This window comes from Cyprinodon tularosa, unplaced genomic scaffold (genome assembly GCF_016077235.1).
Source record: "Cyprinodon tularosa strain WSP-4 unplaced genomic scaffold, ASM1607723v1 ctg467, whole genome shotgun sequence".
Classification (NCBI taxonomy): Eukaryota; Metazoa; Chordata; class Actinopteri; order Cyprinodontiformes; family Cyprinodontidae; genus Cyprinodon; species Cyprinodon tularosa.
Window position 1 is genome coordinate 120,465 of NW_024039193.1, and position 16,353 is coordinate 136,817.

Below are 16,353 nucleotides of genomic sequence, written 5' to 3' on the forward strand. Positions count from 1 at the left end.
CCAATGTGAGATTAATAAAGTTTAATTATTATTATTATGGTTTTTAAAATAAAGCATTGACACATTTAAAGAAAAAAAATATAAAAAGGGTTTACTGTGTGCTGTTTGATAACAAAAATAAGACTTTTTTATACAGCTGGTGTCCTAAATAAGCCAGTTTTAAATGAGTAAATCTGTTTATGTTGGGCTGTAGTGATTAGATTTTAAGTCTATACACCCATCCAGTCCTATTATTAATATGCTAAGGAATATAGCTAATTTATTTTGAAATGTTCCGGAGCCTTTTAGTAAAAACCTTTGACTGTTTTTATACATTCCAATATCTTTATATTCCAGCGTTAATGTGATTAATAAATCCAGGGTTTAATGAACCTACAGGGAACTGGCGTCTCTTATTTGGGTTTCCCTCCATTGTTCTCCATCCTCTGAGTCCCTATGATAGCGCCGCTTGCTAATCATTTCTATGAGTGCAGTTATTGATGGATTAACTTATTCTGTTCCTAATGGGCCCATAATCCCAGTTTAAAGACAGGTGTCAGTGAAGCATCATTCAGTGGTCATGCTGATTAAAGTGAGTACTCCTGTTTGGGAAGGACTCAGCACTAAAATTTAGATCACGATGACTTTTTCTCTAATCAGCTGCATTGATTTTAGTTTATAATGATGTAATTAACAGGTTTCTGTTCCATATTTAGCTCCAGACAACAGAGCGCCCTGCCTGCTTATTCCAGCCTGTACCTCTGCGTTTGGATGCCCCTGACCGGCTCCTTCACCCGGCTGTGGGCCATCAGCTTGACAGTGCAGGACGCTGTCCAGGGAATCCATGGAGGAGGCGGAGTTAACAGAGATGCCGGACGCTGATGTGACAGAGGAGCGGGAGGAGTGGACAAACGAACGCACCTGAAGAGGAAAAACAGGAAAAATAAGAGCACCAGTCTGAAAATATCCTGTTTTGTTGAGGCTGAGACGCTTCCACAGACGTAATGTTGTTTTTTTACCTCATGCTCGCTGACCGTGCCCACTGATCCAGTCCGTCGATGTTGACGATGAGAGGATCCTGGCCGTCGCACCGAGGCTGACGTGTAGGAGGAGGCGGAGCTAAGAGAGTGAGAGGAGGTCTGTCGTGCAGCTTCATCCATGCTGAGAGACGCCTGAGGACAGAGGAAGACATGAGTCATCATGTGATGAGTTTTCATTCTCTGTTCACAAACCGAATGAAATACAAGGGCTGCACTGAAAAACCAAAGGTTTCTAATAATAGAAGGAAGGAAGGAAGGAGAGAAAGAAAGAAAATAAGAAAATAAGAAAGAAATTAATCAAGGAAGGAAGGAAGGAAGGAAGGAATGAAGGAGAGAAAGAAAGAAAATAAGAAAATAAGAAAGAAATGAATCAAGGAAGGAAGGAAGGAAGGAAGGAAGGAGAGAAGGAGAGAAGGAAGGAAAATAAGAAAATAAGAAAGAAATGAATCAAGGAAGGAAGGAAGGAAGGAATGAAGGAGAGAAATAAAGAAAATAAGAAAGAAATGAATCAAGGAAAAGTAAGGAAGGAAGGAAGGAAGAAAAGGAAGGAAGGAAGGAAGGAAGGTAGGAAGAAATGAATCAAGGAAAGGAAAAGGAAGGAAGGAAGGAAGGATGGAAGGAAGGAAGGAAGGAAGGAAGGAATGTCCCGATCTCTCAGGTTGGCGTCAGACGGATGAAGGGATCAAACCTTCTCCAGCTGAGCCGTGATGTCATCCAGGCTGAAGTTGGACGCCAGCGCCGGCCTCCCCTGCTGGCCGCTTGGAGCTCTGATGGTTCCGGCCGGAGACGCTCTGGTGCTGCTGCTGCTGCTGCTCGCCCCGCTGCTGCCCCCCCCACCAGAGACACTGTTAACAGCACTGGCGCCCCCTGTCGACGGCTGCCTGCTGCTGCGCCCAGCCGGAGGCTTCTGCCTCACCTGCAAACCAGATGAGAGTTTTTGAAAGCTGCAGCAAGATGAGAAGAACTCCAAATAATGAACAACAAACCAGACGGGCACCTTGGTGTCTGTGAGTCCCAGCCGGGCCATTCCGCTGCTACTGGACTTGGTGTTGATGGTGCTGAGCTCCTGCTCGATGGACGAGAGGTCGGCCATGAGGGCGTTTAGGTCCACATTCTCCCCCTGATTCAGGGCCTCTGCACACAAACCAGACATGAATGAAGATGGACTGCAGGCAGCAGAGCGGCGCGTTACATCGACGTACGTCTCACCATTGATGTTATAGATGGAGAATCTGTAGGAGAAGTTTGCCATGTTGGTCTCCTGTCTGAGGGGAGCTTTCTGTTGAGGGGAACCTTCCGGACGGCCGTCATCCAAGCTCTGCACACATGGAGGAGTTAAGTTTACATTTCCACCACTGCCAGGGATTAGATCCACATCCTGCTCTGTACCTGGGTCAGCTTGTCCAGTTCTCCCAGCCAGGCTCCAAACATCTTATCCAGGTCCTGGTCGTCCTTATCACTGTCCTCTTCTTCCTCATCTTCCTCCCCCCTGACCTCTACCTCCTCATCTGAAAGCTGATCCATCTGAGGAGTCAAAGAAATGGAAGCAGTCAGTTAGAGCAGATCCTTCATCTCCACCTAGTGGCCAATCATGGGTACTGCAAGCATGTAGATAAAGATAAATGTCAGGGATATGTTTGACCTAAAAACACTTCAGCAAAGGATTTCAGGGTGATTTTCCATCTTTACCATCAATAAACTCTTTCCACACTCAAACTAGTGTAAAAACAGCCTTCAGAGAAAAAACTGAGCTTCATTCTATCTGCAGCTGACAGATCAAACAATATTCAAGCCTGATCCAAATCCGTCCACAATCCGTTTCATTTTACAGAATCAGTTTTGATTGCAAGGCATAAGACATTAAAAAACAATAATCCTGATTCTAATAACCACAAATAATTTTTTAATCATTGATAGCCTTTGATTTTAAATCCCCAGCATCATACTGGAGAATTCAGTCTTCCGTTGGTTTTAAAGGAAAAGTTCGGTCATATTCAGAATTCAAACTTCTGAAAATACTTTAAATATGAAATTATTAACCACTGTTCAGTAAATGATAAGTGTTTTTAATTCAGAGTAATTTTCATGTGAATGTGCTTTACTGGAGGCATCCATGTTTGTCAAAGAACACTACTGCCACCTGCTGGTTTGTGACGTCACGGTGCGGTATCGGCTGTTGATCAAGTCCCAGTGCTGTATCTGGTGTTTGTCACAATGCGCTATTATCCAAGTCATCTTGAAAACATTCTTCCAAATGTTGGCTACATATTACGGGTTTTTTCTCTGGCCAGAAGTTCGATGGCAAATCCTCCCTCTTCAAGTTGGCGATCCAACGACCAACCCGTCCGTGGAGGATCAGGAATCAGAAAGGTGGAATAACTCTTTTTTTTCCACTTTTCCCCGATGTATTCCAGCATCCAGCTGCCATGCACGTGGGCATTGTCAGTTTCACTATAGCTCTGGTGAATTTCAGTGGTGAAGTCCTCTGGAAATCTTCAATAATTGTTGTTGATTGCAGATGTGTCTAGTAGTTCCCATTGATTTAGCTTGTAAAGTGGGGAGAATGGCGCTAGGCTTACCGCACCGTGACGTCACTGCTGGAAGATGGCAGGAGGGAGGGGTTACTATATTTGGGCAAAAATGGCCGCTCCCAGACGAATCATGATCACGACAAAAATTATCATTCAAATTTTTTTACTTATTACCACTAAATAAATAATGATCCATTGATTATTCCTTGCTGACCGAACTTTTTCTTTAAATAGATTTAGGTGCTAATCTATCGTGAGCTAAATGTCCATCAGCCAGATTCCTAGATTGAATGTATCTGGAGTTGGTTTTATATTTCTAGGTCTACTACCCAAGTGTCTATCTCTTTAAGTAGAATGGAAACAGCTAACTGTGGAGCTAATTTCAATCTTATCTTGGAAATGTTGAGATTTAGATTCTTTGAACACCGTCAGTCTTTCTTTTTTTGAGTTTTTACGGCACTAGTGGCTCGTTTTTCTGACAGTAGGCTGACAGGAAAGGGGGGGTGGGGGTGGGTGGGGGATGAGAGGGGTGGGGGCATGCTCCAAAGGACCACTGGTCGGAATCGAACCCTCCGTACATGGGCGGTGCGCACTAACCACTGCTCCAGCTGCATGCCCAACATTGTCATAGTCTTTAGTCACAGACTTTAAGTTGTTCCATCAGCCAGAGAGAAACAGCAGAGCCACTAAAAACAGAACCTGTTAAAGACTACAGAGGCCTAGTTGGGTCAAAGTCTGGAGTCTGCCAATCGAGTCATAGCTATAAATGATCCATCTGGGCCCGTTAACATTTATCCAGAACATTTATGAATTTTATTGAGTGAAACTGTATCATTAATGCCAGTTTTATGCAATAAACTCTGCAGCTGGTGAACAGTGAATTTAAATGGTTGTCGTCATTCTTTATTTTCAGAGCTGTGACTTTATCTCACAATGCTAGCTGGGTCCAGAACTTTGAAATCCCTCTATCAAGTTCCTGAGTCTAAAAATAGTCTTTAACACCAGATTCAGAACAAAGAAACGAAGAAGCAGGAACAGATGTAGAGTAACGGTCCTCACGGATGAATGTGGAGCATGTGTTTATGTTCCCACTCTGAGAAAAAGTCAACACACAGAGGAGAGGAGACGAGAGGAGAGGAGACTAGAGGAGAGGAGACTAAAGGAGAGGAGAAGAGACTAAAGGAGAGGAGAGGAGAAGAGACTAAAGGAGAGGAGAGGAGAGGAGAAGAGACTAAAGGAGAGGAGAGGAGAGGAGAGGAGAGGAGAGGAGAGGAGAGGAGAGGAGAGGAGAGGAGAGGAGAGGAGAGGAGAGGAGAGGAGAGGAGAGGAGAGGAGAGGAGAGGAGAGGAGAGGAGAGGAGAGGAGAGGAGAGGAGAGGAGAGGAGAGGAGAGGAGACTAGACGAACCTTTAGTGGATGATACAGACCCAACCTCCTCTTTCACATAGAAACACAGAGAAATAAAAATAGTTTCCTTCACATTTTCTAAGTATACTTTTCACACTTTTCTATAGTTGTTTTTTTTCCCTTTATTTATAATAACCAACAGATCTTATGAATGATGGTGGATATTTCTACAGTGAGAAAGTTTTATAGGCAGAAGGACATTGAGAATCTTAATAGTTTTCCATACTCTTTTTTTTTTTTTTTTTTCTTCCCCCCAATGATGGTTAAATCAAATCCCACTTACTGACCTAAAATGTAATCCATATTTTCAAAAGCAGTGACCTGATCTTTAGAGGTAGATGTAAGCAGGGCCAGATTTGGGAAATTTGGGGCCCTAGGCAAAGACAGGCAGGGGGCCCTCTGAGATGAGAGGACAACACATAAAACAGCCCCATTCTACAGATAGAGAAATGTTAATAGAATAGACATCCATTATCTGTTCTAGGTTGTGTCCCTCTCTTCTTGTCCCTTTTCTTCTTGTTTTCCTCTCTATGTTTTGTACTCAGCTGACTTTTCATGCTGTCTCTAAAGGAATGAAAGATTTTTTCCAAGCACTAAGCTCACTTAGCTGATTGCTCCTTCCTGTGTTTCCAAAAAGGCCAAAGTAAATAACCCAGTCCTTCTTTTCACTGTAGACAAGCCATGATCTGCTTATCTGTTCTCCATTTTTCATTTGGATGAAATAATAGCTGCATGAATCATGACAGCAGATAAGATAGAGGAGAGCAGGAGGCGGGGTTACCAATCTACTTGCTCTGGAGAGCAGAGTTCGCTGCTTTTAGATGTTGTCTCCAAAGTCTCCAGTAGCAGAAAAAAGCCGCTAGATTTGGCGCTAGGAGCTTTTTTCAAATCAAAGTTCTAGAGGGGTCTGAAAATTGGCTAAATATAGCGACTAAAGCGCTAAGTTGGCAACACTGCTCTTTGCATGGTTTGTTTTCAAATGGTTTGCTGCTGTCTGTTTGGAGCTTTCTGAACATGTGCAGCAAATGGACTGATCCAATATGGTGGACACTGAAGGGGGGGGCTGAGACACACTTAATATTATCAGCGTTTTGATGGCATTTTAGTGAAAGAATGTTTATCAAAAACATAATTAATGTGCACAAATAAGGAATAGTTGTATTAACCATACATGTAAACAGAGTTTTATGGGGCCCCCAGCAACTAGGGCCCCTAGGCAACCGCCTAGTATTGCCTAAAGGTAAATCCCCTCTGGATGTAAGATGGGATGAATGACCCCAACAAAACACATTAACCAGCAGCTAAACATGAATACGAAAGCAAAGCAGACACACTTGTTGCATTAAATATTAGAGTGGAGGCAGTTCATGTCAGTAGGTGATTAAATAGGCTTAGCTTCCTGTTAGCTAGCCTGCTGTTTGAGTTCATTCCAAACTCAGGAACAGAAACATTTCTGAAAACTTTTATGGAGTTTATTATTGCATAAAGATCAAATTAAATAATAATAAAACAACTCCAAGCTTGTAGCATTTAAATCAAATACTGACCCACTGACCTGTTTTGAAATTGGAAGTTCTGCTTTGATATTTCTTTCTCTAAACTGAGACCGTCTGCTTTGGCAGCAACATATAAGCAACCTGTGACCAGAAGCTCCCCCGCCTTACAAACATTTAGAGCATCTCCAGCTGTTCCAGACCGCAAACCTCCTAAATCTATGAGCGGGCCAAACACACAGTATGTCTGTTTATAACACTCTTCAGTGTGGAAGCTCTTCCTCTTAGTGATTCTCTCACACACAGATTTGAACTCTGCTGCTAGGTGATAATTAAAACAGCAAAAAGCTTACTGCAACTTTCTTTATAAAATAATTTTAAAGTTATTTAAAAAAAAGCAAAGTTGGTTTAAAACAGAATCAGCAGATTACAGCTGAGGTTGAAAAGCAGCAAACAGTCTGACATCAGTATGTCTATCATGAAAGAAATGGAAAAAATAGCTTCTTTTCAACCTTGTTTGATTCTTTGAGGTTTACATAGTTAGTAAACTGTCTGGGGCACAGAGTGATGTTTGTCCGTCCCTCTCCAACCTTCCCCCCTCTGATCCAACCTAAAGTACCTGAGCTGAGCGTATTGGACAACAGCTGATATCGATCCAAAACTGTTTAGTCCAAATGAATGAAGTGTATATCTTCTATTTAGGTGAAGGCATCAGGCCTAAATAAAAGGTAACAAGTAAGAGATATAAATCATCACTACCTGCTGTGCTGCTCTGCTTGATGATGTAATCAGCATTGATAATATAGAAATAAGACAAGATCACTGTAACTGTATTGCTGTTACATATGCTTCTAAGTATTGACATGATATACCTTTTTGTTTAGTGACAGAATACATTGCCTTGGTGGGAGCTGAATTTGATATAGATAAACTAAAAAGTAAACTACAAAAAAAAAAAAATCATACTTCGGTATTTAAGCAGCAGTAGGAAAAAATCGAAAAATCGTTGCCATTCTTTTAAAAACAAAAAACAAAATGCACAAACACACATATATATATACATATATAAACATACATACACACATAGCAGAATTAGGGAGAGCTCCTTCAGTGAGGCTGCTGCACCTTAAATGCACCAGGGAGCGTCATCACAGATCCTTCCTCCCAGCAGCTATAAGACTCTAGAACCACCACTGTTCCTAACAACCTCAATAAGTTGTTCCATTCATGCTGATTTTTGCACAGTTTCTACCTTAGTAAGTTAAATAACCTGCTGCTGTCATTTTGCACATCTCTGATGTTGCTGCTATTTTCAAATATCCATTACTGTAAAAATGTTCACAGCTGTATATTGGTTATTTATTCTCCAGGTTCAGTTTTATATTGTTAAAACAATTAACAGTACAGTATAGAGATGCACGATATTGGGATTTTGGCCGATATCCGATATGCTGATATTTTAAAACTCATGTAGCCGATAACCGATATCGATACTGATGTTAAAGCTGGACAAAAATAAGTAGTCATTGAAAATGGCAGTTTTATTATCCATTTCTGACACATTGAAAAACAATATACTCAAATATATTTTCATATGCTGATATCAAATTGATTTTTAAAAACGCGGTATCGATCTATTTTACTTTCAAAATATCGTGAAATTTCATCGTTCTGTTACAAACTCTCGTGATATTTAGCAAATTCTTGTGAGATTTTGTTAGTAAAATAGATCGATACCGCGTCAATATATCAACATAGAAAAATATGGCAAAATTTCGTGAATTTTCGGGGGATTTCGTAGCATAACGATGACATATAGCAATATTTCATTAGTAAAAGAGATTGATATGGTGTTTTTAAATGGCAATATATCAGCATATGAAGATATTGTGATATTTTAATGTATCAACATTTTTTCCCTCGTCTTTAGAAGTTTTTAAGTCTGTAAAAAAGAAGTTTTTGAGGAAGAAGAAGTAGTATTTTTTATTTTTTTTTTAAACTTTAGAAACTCAGAAGCTGATCAAATATCGGGTTAAATATCGGTGGGGTGGCCGATGTCCGATATTCAGTTTTAAGGCCGATACAGACCGATACCGATAGGGGGCAGACTATAGTACAGTATATATATAATTTTTTTATTTTTTGATTTACGTCATTATTGGAAGGCTTCTTACATTAGCCTGCCTTGCTAACACCATATAAACTGACTCCGCCAGATGGATTTGCTCTGCATATCCATCTGGAAACCTTCCGTTGAAGTAATTTTGGGAAGGGGCGAAAATACTGGTTAGCTGATTGGCCTATGTTGGTGATAGACGGGCCAAATAAACCAATCAGATCAAGGAAGCATATGACGTAACAGAGCGACGATGAAGAGGAGCCAATTGATAGATCAAACTCTTGCCGAAACCAGTCGGGAGAAGAGCAAAAACATCTTTTCCTCTGAGAAAATCCTCCAGAGCAGTGTTTTACTCTTCTTTCAGTGAAGAAATACTCTGTAATTCCGATAAAACTTGCTCGATAGCCACGCTAACGCTAGTTTCATCGGCTGAAGCCGCAATGTTCTTTAGACTGAACTGTCGCGCTTCTCGTTGCGTCACACCTCAACCCGCCGCAAAGCCAACGCTGATTGGACGTTCGTTTGGTGAACGGCTCCAAATTTTCTTTAACGGAGAGTCTCCAGACTGATCTGCAAGTGAAACCTTGAAAGCTCGCGAGATCAGGATGGTCTCACGAGGCTAAACACCAAACCCATCTCCATTCGACCAATCAGGGACTCACCTTCAAGCAGTCTGGAGGTGATGCTGCTTGTGTCACTTTTCACTTACAAACAAACCCATGTCTAACTGCTAACGTTGCTAATGCTACAGCTAAATGGGAGCACATGCACATGTCAAATTGTAGTGCGTATCCTTAATAGAGAAAAAAATGGGTATGAAAAAGGATCGGAATGAGCTTAATTTAATTTTCCTTTGTCTAAAATGAGTAAAAATTAATCTATTTTTAGTAAGGAGGGACCAGTTTTTCAGCCTCTTTCATTTCCTTCTTACAGCCTCACCCAGATGACCCTCGGCTCTCACCCAGGACAGAATGCACTATTCCTGGGCAGCTGACCCCCCCACGGGACTTTCATTCAGGCAGCCAACACACACACACACACACACACACACAGAAACATATATACGCCAGAGATTAGAGAGCAGAAAGGAACACACCCTTATGCAAACACATGGAAAAACACAACATACTCACAAATAGTGAGGAGCGGCGCTACAATTAGATGCTGTGGTTGGAGAGGACTGTTTTTATGCTGGAGGATAGGCCCAGTATATGTGTGTGTGGTTTGGGGATGGCAGAGGGTACAGCAGCTCTGTGAAAACCTCTAACGGCTGCAACATTCGGCCGTTTGCAGCGCTGACAAACCAATGAAGTTTTCCTTTCCAGAAACAAGGGGAGGATTCCTGCATCTCTGGGCCATCTTCACCAACAGCTACTCATTTATTGTGTCAAAGATCCGGCAAAGAAAACCATCAGACGCAGAAGTCTGGTTTGTAAACGGAGAGTCTCTGTTTTCAGGACGTTTTATGGCGTGATTATCTGGCCTGATGTCTGCGTTTCCATGATCTGTTTTCAATGTGATGGAAACAGCAGCAGGAGCTTCCTGCGTATATCTGCTCTGCTGTAAGCAACTTGTCCAGGACATCAGCCTGTCAGACGGTGCTCTCAGTGGAGCAGAGCTGAGGCAGCAGGTCATGGTGATGGACCGACTCTAAGTGTGTGTGTGTGTCCAAAGTAAACAGTAATTACTTTGCTTCAGCAGCCACACTCCTCGTGTCTGACAGACTGAAACCGTACAATCATCCTCCTCTCCTGCATTCCTCCTCCCTCCTCTGTGCATCGTTTCTCCTACATAATTATCCTCCTTCACTGTTTTCCCTTCCTCCTTTTCTTACTTCCTCATCAATTCCTTCATCTCTCCCGCATTTTAATCCATGGGACTGAGGTGATAAATCACACATTTATCGCGGCAGAAGCTCGATTTTCCTGCATCTGCGACATCTTCATCACCACACTGGGCCGCGCAGAAGTAATCATTCATATCCATTACAGCCACAAAGTTCTATGCTTTTTATTTCCATTTAATAATACAACAGAAAATATTAAATGGAAGAAAAATCTTACAATTTTTCTATAAACTAAAATCTAAAAAATATGTTCACGTTTGCATTTAGCCCTCCCATTTTTAGGCTAGCTGCTGCTTCTGAATTGGATTCATTTCTGGACTTTGACTAGGCCATTAGAGCACAGGGAGGTTGTTTCATCCAATCCTAATCTAATCTAATCTGTCTTAGCGTTTTCTGTGAATTCTAATTTTTGCTGCTGTGTGGTGAATTTCTACCAAGTCTTTCTGCAGCTTCTATCTGCTCTACTTCCTGTGTTTAGCTCCATCCATCACCCGGTTGCATTTGACCCAACTCCCTTTCAATGCTGAAGCATTCCCAGAGTATTATACAGCCATCACCTTGTTTAACTGTTGTTCTTGAATGTTTAGGGTTATTTCTAGTGTAAGTTTGAAGCTGTTACATTGTGGCCTCACCAGACCAGAACATCCGAAGACCTTTATTTATTAAGGCTAGATTTACAGAAAGCTTGGCTAACGGTCGTTATGAGCTCCAGATCTTTGCAGCTCTTACAGAGTTTGTTTGATTGTCCATATCTTGCAAGATCTGCAGAAACTTTAATTGCAAGCTTATGCGTTTTTATTCCTTCTCCTTTTAGTCTAACACTTCTGCGTTGTGCTCGCGGACATCGCAGAAGTGTGATGCTACGTTCACACCGGACGCAGCAAGAGCAGCAAAATCGCGTCTGCTGCTTCATTTTTGCTGCTTGTACCAGTTAGTTCTGACGCGCGGCTGAAGCAGCTTTGCTGCTCTGGCTGCGCGGTGCAAAAGTGTGTCTGACGCGCGTTGGGCGGAGCTATCCTATCCTTTCTCTGCCTTGCAGCTATATTTGCTGTGATCAGTGGGAATAAAGTAGTTTTAATATGTTTTTAAGTGAGAAAATCCACCTGAAAAGGTAATCAGTGCAGTCAGTTCATCCAGATTACCATCCTGCCTTCCAATATTTTTTCTGTCGGAGCCGCTCAGACCCCCACATACCGGCGGTGCGCTGTCAGTAGGAATCCCTTCAACAGCAGCCTCTGGCCGGGTTGCCTCCTCGCGGTTCACCGCGGCAGCTGGTAGGTGTTTTTCATCTAAATAATCTAAACTGCAGGCACCAGGATAATAAAAGCGAACATATTCTGCCGGCAGATTTCTGCATTTTAAGTTAATTTATGCGTCATAAACTGTTTAAGAGGAGTGATCACAGCGCTCTGTGTCATCAGCGATGTGTCTGTCTCACAGCCACCTCCCAGATCAGCTTCTCTGATTGGTTGACGCGGCGCCTCGAGCAGCAAAAGATAAATTTTTCCATCTCAAGCAGCAGCGTGTTTGCGGCGCGTCACGCGCGTTAGATGCTTAAACGCTCCCGACGCGCTGCTCCTGCTGTTCAAAACGCGCTGCGGGGCATTTTGCTGCGCCTTGACGCACGTCAACCATTGACTTTGCATGTAAACTCGCTGCTTCTGCCGCGCCTGCTGCGTCCGGTGTGAACGTAGCATTAGACATAACCAAGGTTTAGGTCTCTTAACAGCTCAGCAGATGAGCAGCAGAATCCAAAGGCATGGATGAGGAGAGAGAGGACCCGGCACTGGACCTGCAACTAATAACGGAAAGTTGCGTTTTCCTTAAAACAGATCTATCTCTATAGTTCTGCTGCTATAGGCTTAGACTGCTGGAGGACATGGGGACCCCTTTTCATCATTCTGCTTCATTCTATCTGCTTTCTCTTATTCTGCAGAATTTGTTAGTTCAGTCTCTTATACTATAATCCAAAGGCATGGCTGAGGAGAGAGAGGGACCTGGCACTGGACCTGTAACCAAAACCAGATCATCTGATGAAAGTAATTCTGCTGTGGCTTCATCGTGGGGTTAATGTGGATGTTTCTTTTTCTGTGTCCCGGAGGAATTTGCTGCTCCTGCATGATGTGCAGCCATCCCACTCAGAAGGCCGTTCCAAGGGATGAGAGGAGGAAAAACATGGGAAATACAGGAAGTGGAGGGTTTGTTTTTAAGTCTGTTCGAAACAAACGGAAACAAAGTTCACACAGCAACACTGGGGCCATGTTGCCTCCCTCTGGACTACAACATCTGCTGCTCCAGTGCCTTTGAGCAACTTCCTCACGAGCACTGGGCAGCTCCCAGTAACCCACACAGCCTCAACTGGTCTGCGGCCACAACACAGTAACAACAGAGAAGGCTTTAAAGTTTGATCAGGCGCATTCCCACGGATCTATGGGACACACACACACACCCAGGGGGACACACACTGTACAGTATTTTTAAGTCTGGTTTTTGGCTTTTTTTTTTTACAAAGCAAAACCATAAATCAAAACCCAGAAAGGAGTAAGCAAGGAATGATTGAAGTTGCAAGTTGAGACGTTTCTCTCCGATTCTCACACACACCCTGCAGGGTGCCCGCTTTCTAAAACGATGACAGACTTTTCATGCTACCCCTTCCAATCGTGTCTGAATTAGACTGAAGCTGTGGTTCTGCTTTGGCTGCAGACGCACTGATTCAGTCCGGATGGGATTCGAATAGTCCGACTTGTGTCTTTTCATGGAGGAACATGCAGTAGTTCAGCTGTTTAATCCCACTTTGGTGAAATTTTTCCCGTCTCTAAAGCTGCGTTTAACGGCCCTCTGTAATTATTACCCGTATTGGAGAATAAAGTTACATCCAGTGTAATATAGTTTCTGGTTTCTGCCATATTGTGGACCAGGCTAACTTTGTTAGCCACATACGCTAATAAAAATAAACCAAGTTATCATGTACAGCGCCTCGCAAAGGCCACTTTAAAACCAATTAGGGATGGTTTTATATTGTAATTTAAAGTAGAGCTAAAAAATGATGACTGTCCTCAGCTACATCTACATAAAACTTCATGCCCAGTGAGAAAATAACTCAACACAAGGACAGATCTTCCATCCTTATAAGCCTGATGGCTGCCAGGGTTTACTCGCCGAAGCATGAGGCAGTTTATTTTAAGATTCACTTTCACTGATTACTTTATCTTAAGTGCAAATTCAGATTTATTTATTTTTAAATTAAGCTTTTTCAGGACCCTATGGTTTGTTTTCAGGTATTGTTAATAATATATTATAAAAAACATGTTATTGAATTTTCCACAACACAAACTACATCCCAACCTTCTATCATTATCTGAACACGGAAAGACGATGGACCAACTGTCAACTAAACAAGATAAGGAGGTCAACCCAAGCAGAGATACTGAACAAGGGATCCATTCATCTGAGCTCTGTAGGAGCTGCAGGGATCAACAGCTCGGGTGGGACGATCTGCTGACACGACAACTGTTAGCCATACTCTCTATAAATCTGGCCTTTTGGGAGCAGAGTGGCCATGAAACCATGAAGGAGCAAAAATGTATGGTCTGATGAACCCAAAACAGAACTTCCATAGATTGTGGGCACATTATATATGTTTATTTCATTATATATTTGCCCTAGGGCTGGGCGATATAGAAAAAAAGCTTATCGATAAAAAAAAATGCATATTGATCGATATCGATAATTATTGAAAAAATTTTAAACCATATTTTATGTGCAGCTCTGCCTGGACTTTTTATAATATTGCTAAATGATTTAATTTTAATTAAAAACACAAACACAGACTTCCAATTAAATCTTTATTTAACCAACTTTTTTAACCTTAACAGAATTGTTTTAAAGAAAAATAACTTAAGAGACCTGAGTTATGTTATTAAATACTGACAAAGAATAAACTAAAGTGACCAAAATAAATATAACAAATAAATAAATGCCCCCCCCCCGTTTCCTGCTTTAACCTGAGTTATTACTTTGAAGTTTCTGGCCCCTCAGCATTTTTATCTCAATTGTTAGAACTACGTGAGAAACTGCCCAGAACTGAAAATATATATATATTTTCCCGAAATTCCCGAAGATTCCTCGGAGGAGAGCCGCGCCGGGGACTACACAGCTCGTACTCCTGCGGCTGTGAGCGCCTGAGATGATAAAAAAAAAAAGTTGGTTTCGTTATCAGACTTCGTTTTCACTGGTTCCCGACACAATTTACAGATGACTGTGATTTGTTTTTGGTCCGACTTGCCATGACCGAAATACTGCCAAACTACAAAAACCTTTCTTTGAAACAATTTCCTCCGCCTCTCCTTGCTGCACAGCTTCATGTGCTCTGTGTTGTGGTTTGAGAGGGCGGCGCTTTGTGACGGCTTCCTGGGTCCGTGATTGTGATTGGTTAGGAGGAAGCAGTGACTAGCATAAACCTACATGATAGGCTACAATGAGAAGGAAGGAAAACTGCGTTTCTTTTTTATCGAACTTTTTTCGACTCTCTTTTTCTATTGCGCCACACGTCTATCGATCGATATATATCGTTATTGAATTATCGCCCAGCCCTAATTTGCCCTCCTTAATATATACCTCAGACATTACATAACAGTGATTATGAGGGTCTTGTGATCCTTGCCTGGTATCTCACAACCCCCCCATGGGAACCCGTGGTGTAAGAGATCAGGAAATGATGGTAAATAAACCAGAGCTAATTGCTAATATCGATAACTCTACATCTACATGAACATGCATACAAATAACTCTACTTCTGGAGAAAAAACAAAGGTCCCACCTAGCTCTAATTAAATGTGCTTTTAAAAATCATTAAATATTATTTAAAGGAAAAAATCAGAAGAACTGTGTTTTTACAGTAATAGATTTTTTTAAAGCATATTTCTGTGGTCATAAACTTTGAAGCTGTGTGTTTTTTTTGTTTTTTTTTTCAGCTTCGTTGGAGAAAAAAATCATCATATTGTAGATTTTTTTTTCTAGCTTAAAGGGTTCATAGAATGCAAAATCAGGTTTCCATTGTCATAGATGAATAATGATAGTTTAGTGGGTGAAATGGACGTACAGAGAAGTTCAAACCCTATCAACACCTCCTTTCTCTGAAAATCTCACAGTTCTGAACTTCTACCATAAAACGGGCGAATTCAAACGAAGCTCCGAGTTGACCTTAAATCGGGGATGTTGCCTTATTTGGTTCTGGCCTGTATGAAGTGTTGACTGCTGGGCCACTGACTGGACCGGACCTCAGCACAGAGCCATGAGCCGCCCGTCCTTAGCCGGAGAAGGGGGGCTGTGGGCCGGTAAGGCAACAGGGAAGGCTACCGTCACCAGGTCCAGTTCAGTCGCTCCGTCCCCCGCCGGCTCCCTGTCTCCATCCATCGGGGTTCCCGGACCAGCCCCAGAACTGATTGCTCGGTTCGAGTCCCCGGTGTGTTTCGGACAATTTTGAAATTCTCCCCGGATGTTTTTTTAGGTATGAAAAGTAGGACATGTCTGAGAAAAAGAGGTGGTCACCCTACCATATTAACAATTTGATGTTTAAGTGAGTGAGTGCTTGTTGCTATGATGCGTCTTTCAGCAGCTTCGCTTGTTGTAAACCAACCAATCAGAGCACAGCTCATCTAAATATTCATGATCATACCATAAAAGGAAGAAAACCTGTCGTTTCATTCTAGGGCTTTTAACCAGGCTGCATTAGAGCTCATAGAACAGCAAATATGCCATTTATAGCCCAACCAATGTTACACACCCTGTTCAAAGACCTTAACAACCAGCACCATATACTATATAGAATCTAGGGATGCACGATATTGGGATTTTGGCCGATATCCGATATGCCGATATTTTAAAACTCATGTAGCCGATAACCGATATCGATACTGATGTTAAAGCTGGACAAAAAT

The 16,353-nt window shown here is 42.0% G+C and overlaps 1 protein-coding gene across 2 annotated transcripts in view; it reads right to left on the bottom strand.

Moving 5' to 3' along the window:
- The window catches only part of LOC119794056 (ras-associated and pleckstrin homology domains-containing protein 1-like), a 120,046-nt gene that overhangs the window by 43,534 nt on the left and 60,159 nt on the right, over positions 1–16,353 (bottom strand). For both annotated transcript variants that reach the window (XM_038301388.1, XM_038301386.1), the window contains exons 3-8: positions 2,409–2,543; positions 2,229–2,337; positions 2,017–2,153; positions 1,708–1,935; positions 999–1,151; positions 739–900 (exon numbers count right to left, since the gene is read on the bottom strand). In XM_038301388.1, coding sequence (XP_038157316.1) covers positions 739–900; positions 999–1,151; positions 1,708–1,935; positions 2,017–2,153; positions 2,229–2,337; positions 2,409–2,543 — 924 coding nt within the window. The remainder of the gene's footprint in view (positions 1–738; positions 901–998; positions 1,152–1,707; positions 1,936–2,016; positions 2,154–2,228; positions 2,338–2,408; positions 2,544–16,353) is intronic.